The 13,222-nt window shown below is 45.2% G+C and overlaps 1 protein-coding gene across 1 annotated transcript; it reads left to right on the forward strand.

Annotated features, from left to right (window-relative positions):
- Positions 1-1,564: 1,564 nt before the first annotated feature.
- On the forward strand, positions 1,565-12,687 carry GNMT (glycine N-methyltransferase). Its single transcript, XM_063123931.1, has 6 exons — positions 1,565-1,890; positions 4,079-4,206; positions 7,830-7,943; positions 8,726-8,868; positions 10,102-10,220; positions 12,104-12,687. Exons 1-6 carry the CDS (start codon positions 1,685-1,687, stop codon positions 12,273-12,275), a joined length of 882 nt encoding a protein of 293 aa, XP_062980001.1. The 5' UTR covers positions 1,565-1,684; the 3' UTR covers positions 12,276-12,687.
- Positions 12,688-13,222: the final 535 nt, after the last annotated feature.

Raw genomic sequence — 13,222 nt, forward strand, 5'->3', positions numbered from 1 at the left:
ATCAAATTGATAAGAAATATTCTGCGTTATGCTGGAGGGGATGCCAGGAAACTGGCACCTACGTTCATATGTGGTGGAATTGTGAATATATACAGAAATTCTGGCAAATGGTGTTTAAGGAGATAAATGAAATAATCGGGATGAAGTTAGAGGTATGTCCAAGTATAGCATTGTTGTCAATTTATGAGAAGGTTAACTGCACGCAAGCTATTAAAGATTTAATAACAAATTTATTGACAGCCACAAGATTAATGATATCTAGGAAATGGAAAGAGCAAGGTGACCATCAAATAGAAGAATGGTATAAGGAAGTTTGGGATATTGCTATTAACGATAAATTAACGTGTAGTATTAAAGTTTAAAAAGGACTATTGAACCGAAATGATTTTGAAGAGATATGGAGATTATTTGTACAGTTTGTGTTAATAAAGGGGAAAGAGTGTAAACCTTTACAAGAATCATTACAATTTTGGAAAGGTGAATAAGGGTCCCAGGGATGGGTGTACTTATTATTATTCATTAGTATTTTATTATTAAAATTATGTATTGTTATTCATTGTATTTACGTGTTAGTTTAATTTGATGTTTACGTATAATGTTAAAAATTAAATAAAATTATTTTTAAAAAAAGGGGGGGGAAGAGGAAAGCCCTGAGGTGAAGCATGTGGTGTCATAGCAATGCTAGCTGAATTGAACCTCCATGGTTGGAGACAGTCCACCTCTGAAGACCAAATGCTCTATGGGCTATTTATAAGCCACCCTTCAGGGCAAGACTTCCAACATGGCGTATAAGTAAAAACAGCCCCCATGCAATAACTCAAAATCAAACATTAAAAAGCCATAAGAATGAATATTTATATTACTAAAATATTTTTGTACCTCAAAAATGATTCCTACAGGACAGCTTACAAAAACATAGAAACAAACCCCAAAATTTAAAGTGCAACAGACTGAAACAGCCCGGTCCTATATATGTTGAGTCAGATGTCAGTCCAAATGTATTCAATGGGTCTTACTCCAATGTAAGGGCATAGCATTGCAGCCCAAGAGTGTAACCCTATACACTGGTTGGATCCTGTTTTAGTCATACTTCGAGTGAACCCATTTAAATCAATGAGTTTTACATATTCCTGACTAGCAGGAATCCCACCGCTTTCAATAGGACTGTTGTAAGTATGACTCAATCTGGAACCAACCCGATTGTCCTATTAAATTTAATGGGGGCTTACTTCTGAGTAGACATTCATAGGATTCCCAACTTAAATTCAATGGGACTTGCGCCCAGGTAAGCGTGCACGGGGACCGGGGAGGGAAGGGTGAAAAACAGCAGGGCGCGCGCGCGCACAAGACCGCCGCCTTCCTGCCCTCCTCTCCCAGGGCGCAGTGGGCTGCTCGCTGTTGGAAACAGGACACTCGGCGCGACACGCACGCCTTGGCGCTGACCCTTGAGCCGGGGAGGCCGTCGGGTGGGTGTGCCCGTTGTCCCGCCCCCGGATTGGCCGGCTGCGCGGGGAGGGGCGGTGCCTGGGCTGGAAAGCGCTGCGCTGGCTACCGGCTGCCTGGCTCGTTGTTGACCAGAATTGCCGGCTTTGCCAGCCCGGGCAGCAACAGCAGCAGCTGCAGGAGGAGAAGGGGGGGAAGCCATCGGTGCGCGTCTTGAGCAGCCTGATCTCCTGCCTCGGCCATGGTGGACAGCATCTACCGGACCCGCTCGCTGGGCGTGGGGGCCGAGGGGCTGCCGGACCAGTACGCCGACGGGCGGGCGGCGCGCGTCTGGCAGCTCTACATCGGCGACACGCGGAGCCGCACCGCCGAGTACAAGAACTGGCTGGTGTCGCTGCTGCGGGGCCAGCGCTGCAGGACGGTGCTCGACGTGGCCTGCGGCACCGGGTGAGTCGAGCAGGCGGGCCAGGAAGAGGAGGGAGCCGCCGAGGAGGCCTCTCCGAGCCTCTCTGCAAAGCTTGCTGCTGCTGCTGCAGCTGCTGCATTGACCTGCCTAGCTCCGCCGATGTCTGACCCGCGGTATCTAATCCGGAGTAACAGCTGCTCCGCTTGGATTCACATGCGACAGCCGCTGGGATTCGGTTTCGGATCCCCCTGCACCCAGACGCCTCATTCCACCCGCGTGTGTGTGTGTGGAGGCTTTGAAAGAGGATGGGAATCGAGACCTTTCCACGCCTAAATCAAGGGGCGGGTAGAAGGTAGACTTCCAGATGGTTTAGACTTCATCTACCAGAAGCCCCTGTCAGCATAGCCAATGATCAGGAACGCTGGGAGTTGAAGTCCAAAATAACTGGAGCGCTCCTTTCTGTTCACTCCTGCTCTAAATCGCTTGAGGGGGGAGGGAATTCCCGAATTGGGAGTGACACTTCTCTGTTTAATGTGGGGATGGGGAGGATCAGTGACCTCTTATTATGCTGCGCCTTCTTCCACCCACTCACCTTTCTTCTTTCACTTTCTGGCTTCCTCCTTCTGTCACTGAAAAGGTGCCCCATCAGTCACTTCCTCTCCACCCCACCTAAGAACTCCAGACCTGACAAGGGGTTGGTTAAGCCTTCTGCCTCCTCCTGCTCAATCTCACCCTCTGTTCCCTGCAGGATCTGAAAGATAGAAAATAGCTGACTTTGCCTTACTTTGAGTAGACCTGCTGAAAACAACAGGGATGGACATTGTTACAGTTGAACTTAAGTCATGATTTGTTTATGCCCCATTGATTTCAGTGGGTCTGTGACTAAGCCTGGATCCAACCCTAGAGTTGTCTTCAAATTTAAGGAAATCTTCGTTGATCAGTCAAATGGCTGCTAGTTAACTTTAAATCATAGGATAGTGGGGATTCTCCCCCTCTGAGTTTGAAGACAGTGCGTCAACCTCAGAAGGGGGATTCAGAGATCCACACACACACACCCCGCACCCCCTTGCAGGCAGTATGGAAAGAACTCCACTAGTTGCCCTCTCCAATCTTGGAGGGAGGGAAAATGGCGTGTTCCTGTGGGCTGGGAGGGGAGGAGACTGGAGAGGACAAGATATGAGTTATCCTGAGCCTCCTCCAGCCTCTTCCCCTCCCCCTCTGAAGCACCATCACTACATGGACAAAAAAGCCCATCTAGCAAAAAACACAATAAACTCAGAGGCTTCCGTCTCACAGCCCATACTGTTAAGAATAAATATGGTCACATCTCAGGTATAGTACAAGTGGATATGGGTTCATATAGTCAGGTGTGCTTTAGGTTGTGCATTTTCAAATGTATGGTAAGTTTTACCTGGGTCCCTCAAGGTGAGGATTTGCATACATCCCTGTCTTTTGAATGCATGAGTTCAAAATCTCCTTGCTGCCTGTAGTCACTCACAATTATGGAATTTACATGGATTGATGCCCTCTAGAAATTTTGGGTTACATTTCCCAAATCTCTGACCACTAGCCATGCTGGTTGGGGTTGATGGGAATTATAGTCCAAAACATCAGTTGTGGAGGCAAAAGGTTACTTACTCCCGAGGGAAAAATCAAAAAAATGGATTCATGTTTATCTACCCTCTCATATGTATGTTCACTAAAGAGTGAGAACATATTGGATTTCCCCCCCATCTAGTCAGTGAATATGGATGAGTATAATTAGTACTGTAGTTCATCTTCATGAAGGAGGGGCTGTAGCTCAGTAGTCCAGGTTTGCACATGCTTTGCATGCATTCGTTCATTCTTCGGCATTTCCCGGTAGGGCTGGAAAAACTATCTGAAACCCTGGAGATTTGTTGCCAGTCAGTGTTGACAATACTGGGGTAGATGGAATCATGGTCTTGGCTAAGGCAGCTTCCAAGTTCCATAAATATGATTGTGAGTACAGCATTAGAGGAGGGTTCTTGCTCTGGATTAATGTGATATTCTGAATACAACAGGAGTGAAGTATTCTGATGTAATTCGCTATCGATTGCCACAGTTCTTTGGGAGGATTCTTCTGCCATGATCTGCCTGTATCCCTTCACTAATGGTCAGGAATGCAGAGATTCTGAATTAACTAGAAGGGTAACTTGATCTAGCCCTCATCCCTTGGGGTTTACAGCTAACTCTCTCTTTCTGGTGCAGCGTGGATTCTATTATGCTGGTTGAGGAAGGATTCAGGGTCACCAGTGTGGATGCCAGTGATAAGATGCTTAAATATGCCCTGAAGGAGCGATGGAATCGTCGAAAAGAGGACTCATTCGACCACTGGGGTAATCCAGTATTTATTTATTTATTTCATTTATGTACCGCCTCATAGCTGAAGCTCTCTGGGCGGTTTACAAAAGTTAAAACAGTAAACATTAAAAACAAATATACAGAAATTTTAAACCATCAAAAGCATAAAAACAGCAATATCTGTTTAAAAAAAATATTCTGGAATCAGTTAAAAAAAACCTCAGCATATAATAGAATAGCAGAGTTGGAAGGGGCCTACAAGGCCATCGAGTCCAACCCCCTGCTCAATGCAGGAATCCATCCTAAAGCATCCCTGACAGATGGCAGTTAACAATATGTCATTAACTGCCTGGGAGAAGAGAAAAGTCCTAACCTGGCACTGAAAAGATAACAATGTTTGGATTAAGACTGTCTCCCAACTGACGTAAGGAGCTTTTAGTTGATTGCTCATCTGTTGATGTAATTAGTACATGTAAATATATTATAAAACCCATGCACCCACAAAACACACACACACAGAGATATACTTAAGGAAATGTAAAAGAACTTGAGTTTAATAATAACAAAACAGCTCCCTGTTAGAAACAAAGATCACTATTCATAGTTTCAAAATGTGGTCTGAAGTTAGATGAAGCATCAAGTTTCTTAAAGCGAACCTGCTCTGAGTTTGGTCTATTCCTAGGTGGAAGGCCACTCTCTGTATACCACCTGAATTTCCATTATGGAAGAAAAGGATATTAGCAGTGCAATAAGGGAAGGAAAAGCAACTTTATTATTATTTCAGTAAATCACACAGCAAGGCCAAAATAGTCTCAAAAAGTAAACAGGTGTGCCCTTATGTTTCAGCCCCACACTTAAATTTTGCCTTGACTGTTTAAAATTGGCTGCCTACTGACCGATCAGATAAAATCTGATCAGCAGAGCGTAAAGCTTGCAGCCCTGTACCATTTAGTATTTGTCTATATTTGCTAATTCTGTGCTAGGAAAAATCCCATTGCCTGACTCCTAAGAACACAAAACAAGATGTGGATCAACAAGAGTTCTAGACCAAGGCAATAACAGGGACCCAATTGCTCTTGAGGTGTCGAGGTTTGAATGCCTCCAATAACAGGGTTTGAGTGTTTGTTTAAATCAGTTAGCAGCAACTTTATGCACAGGCTGTAAGAACATGATGAAATATGATCGGTGCTGTTGATGCAACTAGTGTAATGAGCTCTCTGTTGACTCACAGCGCGCCACGGCACTGAACACGACACGGAGGGGCGGGGTGTGTGTGTTCCTTGCTGGATTGCTGACCTGTAAAGGAGAACGGGACAGACCCTCTCTCCAGTCTGTGTTTAGGCCCAAGTTGAGACTTAGGTTCCTTCTTGGTTTCACCATGTGTACTTGTAATTATATGCACCTGATAAAGAAAAACAGGATTGAAAAACATTTCAGCTTTTTGAAACCTCATCTGAGAAATACAAAAACTCTTATAGAACTGTGTCAAATAAAATAAAATAAAATCACTTTATTATGGTCCGAGACCAGCACAACATTAATCCAGCAACAGCAACCATACAAAGTAGTACAGATCCTTAGTTCCCATCTCCCAGAGATTTAATAGGTTATGACATGTCCTCATAGCCAAGTGGCAGAATTTAGCAACCTTATAGGTAACTGAGGGGTTTCTATCGGCATGGAGGAACTTGGTATAAAATTCTTCGGTGTTACCTGGAAAGTCCTGTAGTAGAGGATGGATTAAGCCTGACCAGGCCTCTGAGTAGAACAAGCAGTGTAAAAGCACATGAGAGGATGTCTCTATCTCACCTGAATCACATGGGCATAACCTTTGGGGGACTGGAATTCCTTGATATCTGCCTTCTGTGAACTTGGAAGGGAGAGCATTATAGGGAGCCCTAGTAAACTCCCACCTGCATTTATAATATGTAAGGGAGCTCAGATGGGCCGCAGGGCCACCGCCCTTATAGAACTCTGTGTGTGTGTGTGTGTGTGTGTGTGTGTGTTTGGGCTGGGGGTGAAAGGGAGAGAATAAATCCCCTCCAGACTCACAAAAATGAATTCCTGCATAAAAGACTTGGGAGAGATGAACTATGTGGATCAGATCATTTATTTTGCCATTTGTACAGCCCAGTTTGTCTATGCCATCTCTGCTAAGTGCGTACACTTAAAGCAGCAACAAAACTTCTGCACCCAAATAAGCAAAATGCTACAAACTGTACTTGAGCACATTTCTGCAGTTTGCACGTTTTTTTCCTGTAATCACTGGCAGGGGGAGGGCAATGAGTGGTGGGAAGCACTGAACCCTGCTTTTATCATGGGGACTCCTACTGAACGCTCACTCCAGCAGCTTAAGGAATTTCTTCAGACATTATTAAAGTTTAAAACCTGTCATTTCAGGGGCTAGAAACGTATTTTCTTAAAGGCTTCTGGGGAAACTGAATTCTGCAGCTTGTGCATTTTGTGTGGGGTGGGGGTTGCATGGCAAACAGAATACGAACAGCCTAGGTGTCCTCAAGCCAGCATCAGGTTTTTCTGTAAGTGGCTGTAAAAGTTCTGTCTCCTTCCCATACTTTCTCCTGCCTGTTCTAAGGCCCTGCCCAGTCTTCCGCAGATCCTGTTGCTGATTATGGCTGACACTTTTATTCTTTTGATGACATAGCAGTCTTGAGATGAACAGAAGTGGTTTTATATTATTATCAAACATAGCACTAGGCCAACCTAATCTCTGATCAAAGTTTCATCCAACAAAGGTTGGCATTTGTGGCTCCAGCAAGATTCACAGAAGTCTAATTTGCAAGTGAGCACATTGATGTTGCATCATATAGCTGAAAACCCCTTAAGAGATATCTAGTAACAGCTCCTAAAATTGTAGAATCCCTTTAATAGGAGAATGAGGCCAACATATTTTCATTTTTTTCTGTCCCTGGAATACACTGAAATCCAGGCTGCTATTGTATTCTCTCTAGACCTTTTACCCCCATGGATTATTGTATCATAGAATCATAGAATAGCAGTTGGAAGGGGCCTACAAGGCCATCGAGTCCAACCCCCTGCTCAATGCAGGAATCCACCCTAAAGCATCCCTGACAGATGGTTGTCCATAGAATCATGGAGAAGTGTGCATAAATGGGATCTTCCATTGGATTGGGTCCTGCCTCCATGGTATCTGTAGATGAACGAGATTAGACTGGTACTTTCCTGACAAAGAGATTAGATCCTGGAGATTTTGGGGTTGTGGTGGACAGCTTGAGGAAAATGTCAACACATTGTGCAGCTGCTGTGAAAATGGAAAATTTCATGTTAGGCATAATCAGAAATGGGATCAAAAAATAAAACTGCCAATATCATACAGTCTTTACACAAATCTATGGTGCAAACACGTTTAGAATACTGTGTATATTTCTAGTCACTGCATCGAAAGAAGGACACTGCAGAGTTGGGAAAGTGGATGACGGCGAAAGCCAGACTTCCTCATCTTGGCATTCACAGCTAAGAGCTGTTGGTAGAACATCCTGAAAATGTTAGAACACAGCTGCCATGGCTGTGCTGGCTGGGGATAATTGAAGTTATCCCCAGCACATCTGGAAGGCAACAGGTTGGGGAAGGCAAGTCCTCCTCCTCCATGTGTGTACAATGTACTTTTTTACCTCCACAGTCATCGAGGAAGCTAACTGGCTCACCCTGCCACAGGACCTGCAAAAGCCCGGCAAGGGGTTTGATGCCGTCATCTGCCTGGGGAACTCCTTTGCACATCTCCCAGATTTCAAAGGTGAGTGTAATAGCTGGGTGGGGTTAATAACGAAATCCCCAAGAGAAGGCTCTTGCTTCTTGTGGGAGCTAACCTAGACCCCACATCAGATGGAATACTTAGCCTCACTGGTAGATCTCAATTTTCATAGAATCATAAGAGTTGCAAGAGGCCTATAAGGCCATGGAGTCCAATCCCCTGATCAATGCAAGAATCAAGCATACCTGACAGATGTCTGTCCAGCTGCATCTTGAAGGCCTTTAGTGTGGGAGAGCCCACCACCTCCCTAAGTAATTGGTTCCATTGCTCTAACAGTCAGCTTCCTGTAACTTGAGTCCATTATTCCATGTCCTGTACTCTGGGATGATTGAGAAGAGATCCTGTCCCTCCCCTGTGTGACAACCTTTCAAGTACTTGAAGAGTGCTATCATGGGAGCTTGGTTCAGAAAAGGCTTCCAAAGCCTAGAATTCATGGTCTACTCCAGGGCTTTAAAGCTGAAGTCCAGGGGGCCTCACTCAGGCAGAAAGAACAGGAGGGCCTCCAAACGCAGCAGGGCTGGTTTACCACATTTTAAAATAAGTGAAGTAATAACAGCTCACCATCTAAAGAGGGGCAGCCTCCCTAAGACCATTAAAGCCAGAGTCTCCAATTACCTCAGTGGACCAGTGCCCAGGATTAAGGTGGTCTGGGTTTGACAGCAAACAGAATACACAACTCAAGGTCAATACAGTTCCTTCAGGTTTGTGTGGTGGGTCAAAATGGAAAAGGAAGGATTTTAATCCAATGCTGTCTCTACTCCTAGGTGACCAAGGAGTTCATAAACAGGCCCTTAAGAACATTGCTAGTATGGTTCGGCCAGGTGGCATCCTGGTCATTGACCACCGAAACTATGACTACATCCTGGAAACAGGCTGCGCTCCTCCTGGGAAGAACATCTACTACAAGGTATTCCCAGACAGAGGCCTTGTCTAAGCCACTAGATCAGTCTTAGTGCAGCAAAAGCACCTCTCTTCACTGGAAGCAGCCACAGCACTAACCAACCATTTTAGTTTTGCCCTCAATGGCAAGCGTGGCTTTTCCTCCAGTGGTTGTAACAAGTGATTTACCGGAGCAACAGGTAAATCCCAAGGGCACCAAATGGGCCTGTGGGGAGGCCAGCTCTGGAAACAAGTTAAATCAGTTATGGGAGGAATTAAAGGAAGAAGCAGGAGGAGGAGAAGGACCAATGTGGTGGAGCCAGTGTGGTATAGTGGCTAAAGTGTTGGACTGGGAGTTGGGAAATCCGGGTTCTTGTCCCCACTTGGCCATAGAGACCCACTAGGTGACCTTGGGCTGGTCACAGACTCTTAGCCCAACCTACCTCACAGGGTTGTTTTTGTGAGGATAAAATGGAGAGGAGGATTATGTACACTGCCTTAGATTCCTTGGATTAAAAAAGGTAGGATATAAATCGGAAGCAGGTTAAAACTTGTTTGTTCCAGCAGGCCTTTGGAGAATAATCTGGTCCTCCATCTATGTTAATGACTTACAATTTTGTTGTGTATTTTAAACGTTTGTGTGTTGTTGTTTTGTTTTTTACATTTCTTTTCCTAGGTTTTACAATGTGTGTTTTAAACTTTGTAAGGCCGCCTTGAGGCCCAGTATTGGGCAAAAGGCGGGATACAAATATAATAATAATAATGATGATGATGATGATGTGTATACCACAGCTTTACCCAATTCTCTTCAGAAGTATTGGGCTACAATTCACAACAACCCAGTCAGCCTGGCCATGTTTGGAGTTGTAGTCCAACTCTTCTGGAGGGAACCAAGTTGGGGAAGGTTAGTGGTTATCCAATAGTATTAAAGGGTGGGGTTCTATAAGAACATAAGAAAAGCCAGGCAGGGTCAGACCAAAGGCCTATCTAGTCCAGTATTCCACTCACACAGTGGCCAATCAGATGCCCACAGGAAGCCACAAGCAGAACACCACCATTCTAGTCCTGTTCCTCAGCAACTGGCATACAGAGACATACTGCTTCTGATGCTGGGGATAATATCTAGTGGCCATTGATGGCCTTATCCTCCAAGAAATTTGGGCAGAGACCGGGATAGAACTAAGCAGAATGGACTAATCAGGAAGGCACCAAAAAGGGAAGGAAACAAAAACTAGAAATTAATTCTCTCCCTCTCTCCAAGAGTGACCTAACCAAAGATATCACTACATCGGTACTCCTTGTGAACAACAAACCAAATATGGTGACACTGGACTACACACTGCAGGTCCCACCCGAGAATGATGGAAACCTAGAACTGAGGTATGTGCTCTCAGTGCTCATAGGGTGTCCACAGGCCTCCGTTTGATAGCAGGTGTGGACACAGCCAGCCATTGGTATAAGGCCAAACAAAATTGGCAAGTGCCTGGGTTCAGTGATGTGTACAAAGCTGTCCACCTCAGAGGCCCTGGTTTTAGGCCTCTGCTAAGAACCCTCAGATTAGCAAGTACCAAGGACAGGGCCTGCTTAGTGGTGGCTTGAATTCCCTCCCTTGGGTGGCTCACTTTGCCACCCTCTTGTTGGTGGCTTTTTACATTTTTTATTCCTCTCAGCTTTTTATTGATGGCTTCATGTTTAAGCTGCTGCTGTTTTAATTGCTTATTGGTGTTGTTTTAAATGTGCTGCAAGCTCCCTAGTGAGGGTTGTACCCTAAAAGACAGGATAAAAGTATTTTAAAAATAAGGATTTGGGGTTGAAGGCATCCATGTAAATCCAATGTGATCCAATGTGTTGACTGGCCACGCTCTTGGGGATGGTGAGCTTTATAGTCCAACGCATCTGGAGGGTGTTAGGGAAGGCAGAGGTAAATCATATGCTCCCTCACTGAAAGAACGTAACTCTGTTAATGCAAGTCTCTTCCTTTGAATTGACACAAAGTTGGAATCAATGGGACCATATACAAATATAGCAATCATTCCTCACCATTGACTGTGCTGGCTAGTGCTGATGAAGTTGTAGGCCAACGCACCTGGTTGACGTAAAGTTCCCCATCCCAGCTCTAGGGCATAAAAAAAATTCTGATGCAAACTGAAAATTTTCTGATGAAATCTGCAGAGGAAATTTTCCAATTCACTTTTTTTTTTTTTAAAGAAAATCCACCTGGCTAGGTTAAATAGGTTTTGCATCTGGATGCCGTTGGTAAATCTTGGGATTTCTAGTAAAAAAAAACAAAGTAGATCCCAGAAACCTGAAAGTCCTGCCTTCCTTGGCTAGCTCAGCCTTCTCCATCAGATGCTGCCAGATGTGTTATACACTGCAATTCCCATAATCCCCAGTGAGCAGGTCACTGTCTGCGTGAAGCGGGAGGGAGCAGGCACGTGGCAATATCTATGCCTGCCTCTTTCGGGCTCCTTCCAGATGGAAGAGATTATGTAAATGAAAGATGTTGTGTGACTATTCAGTCTTTTCCTCCTTAATGGTTGTTTTTGTGTGTATGTGTGTGGGGAAAAAGAAAACCATAGCAGAGGGTGAATACCAGAGGCATCAATTGGAATATGATGTTTTGGCTTCCAATTCACTTCAGAATCCAATATAAACTTCTCCTGTTGACCTACAAAGCTTTTCACTGTCTAGCTCCTTCCTATCTTTCCTCTCTCATCTCACACTATTGCCCCGCTCGTGCTCTTCGCTCCTCTGATGCCATGTTTCTCGCCTGCCCAAGGGTCTCTACTTCCCTTGCTCGGCTTCGTCCATTTTTTTCTGCTGCCCCTTATGCCTGGAACGCTCTTCCAGAACATTTGAGAACTACAAGTTCAACCGCAGCTTTTAAAGCTCAACTAAAAACTTTTCTTTTTCCTAAAGCTTTTAAAACTAGATTTTGTTCTGACTTTCTACTGTTAGTTTTACCCTACCCAGTGCCTGTTTACCCTACCCTGTGCCTGTTTGCTTTCTCTTCCCCTCCTTATTGTTTTATCATGGTTTTATTAGAATGTAAGCCTATGCGGCAGGGTCTTGCTATTTACTGTTTTACTCTGTACAGCACCATGTACATTGATGGTGCTATATAAATAAATAATAATAATAATAATAATTCTGGACTTCCTGTAAAATTTTGTGCATGGGACAGGGAGATTGCATGACAAAAGCCTCATCTGAAAACACTCCCATACAACTAGTTGCTAAAATGTCTTTCTATGTTTTGCCAGTCAATTCCGTCTCTCTTACTACCCTCATCGCTTGGAGCCTTTCACAGAACTGCTGAAAAACGCGGTCCAAGGCCCGTGTGAACACACCATCCTGGGGGACTTCAAGCCTTACATGCCAGGCCAGCAGTACAGCCCATGCTATTTCATCCACGTGCTGAGGAAAACAGGCTGAGAACTCGGCTGCAGGCTCCTCCGGCAGGCATCTGGTTCTTTCTTCTGTCGCTGGAGTGGCCGGTGGCGTGCCGACCCTGTGCAAGCAACAGCGAATGTGCATGAGAGCTGCGTGAAACCGGAAGAGCGAGAATTGGAAGATTTCCCCCGCTTCCAACTTCTTCTATCCCCCACCCACCCTAAGGGTCCAATCTAGTTAATCTACTTTGGGGATTGGAGGAGCTGTTGCTCAGATCAGTGACCTCCGAGGGAAGGAGGCGGGGACGGTTTGCTTTGCATCTGGATCATATGCAAAGTTGCGTAGCTGGCTCAAGTGTACCTTGCTGTTTCTTGATTATTATTATTGTTGTTGTTATTTTGCTTCTCTTGCTGAAGTTGCCTGGATAACTTGCATCAATGTTTGAGAAAGTTTACTACTGACTGTACTTGTCTGTGTTCATTCAGGGGCTGCGTAGGGAAGGAGAGGTGTGGAAACCGCTGTTTATGCCTTTTTAGGGCTAGGGAACATGTGCTCCTCTTAATGTTGTTGGGCTACAGCACCCATTATCCCCGTGGGCTATGCTGGCTGGGGCTAATGGAAGTCAGTTCAACAACTTCTGGAAGGGCACAAGATCCCTGACCCTGCTTTAGGCTTTTGATTCTCAGAGAGCTAGAGCTTGTGCGTAATATCTGGTTATGTTGCGCCCAGAGTTCTCCATAAGGGGCATTTTGCATCGTGCGCTCACGCAGGCTGGGAACTGGCAGTCAATGTTCACTGGGCTGGGCCCAGCCCCTCCCATATGCCCTTGGCCCTTAAAACAATACCCACAACCTACCCCAAATGTTTCCACCAGTGGGGATTGTCATGTCTTTTGTGGTAGCAGTCATCCTCCCATGCTTCCAGAAAGACTCGATTGCTGGGGCATTGTCAGAAACAAAGACTGAGCCACCGGGGTGGGGGGCACCATT

Source organism: Elgaria multicarinata, chromosome 4 (assembly GCF_023053635.1).
Source record: "Elgaria multicarinata webbii isolate HBS135686 ecotype San Diego chromosome 4, rElgMul1.1.pri, whole genome shotgun sequence".
In the NCBI taxonomy this organism is placed as follows: domain Eukaryota; kingdom Metazoa; phylum Chordata; class Lepidosauria; order Squamata; family Anguidae; genus Elgaria; species Elgaria multicarinata.

Excerpts from the sequence above, each read along its gene's own strand:
- GNMT (XM_063123931.1), top strand. The coding sequence starts at position 1,685 with ATGGTGGACAGCATCTACCGGACCCGCTCGCTGGGCGTGGGGGCCGAG. Across the intron at positions 4,207-7,829 it reads GGACTCATTCGACCACTGGG|TCATCGAGGAAGCTAACTGG; the intron begins GTAATCCAGTAT and ends TTACCTCCACAG. Across the intron at positions 10,221-12,103 it reads GATGGAAACCTAGAACTGAG|TCAATTCCGTCTCTCTTACT; the intron begins GTATGTGCTCTC and ends ATGTTTTGCCAG.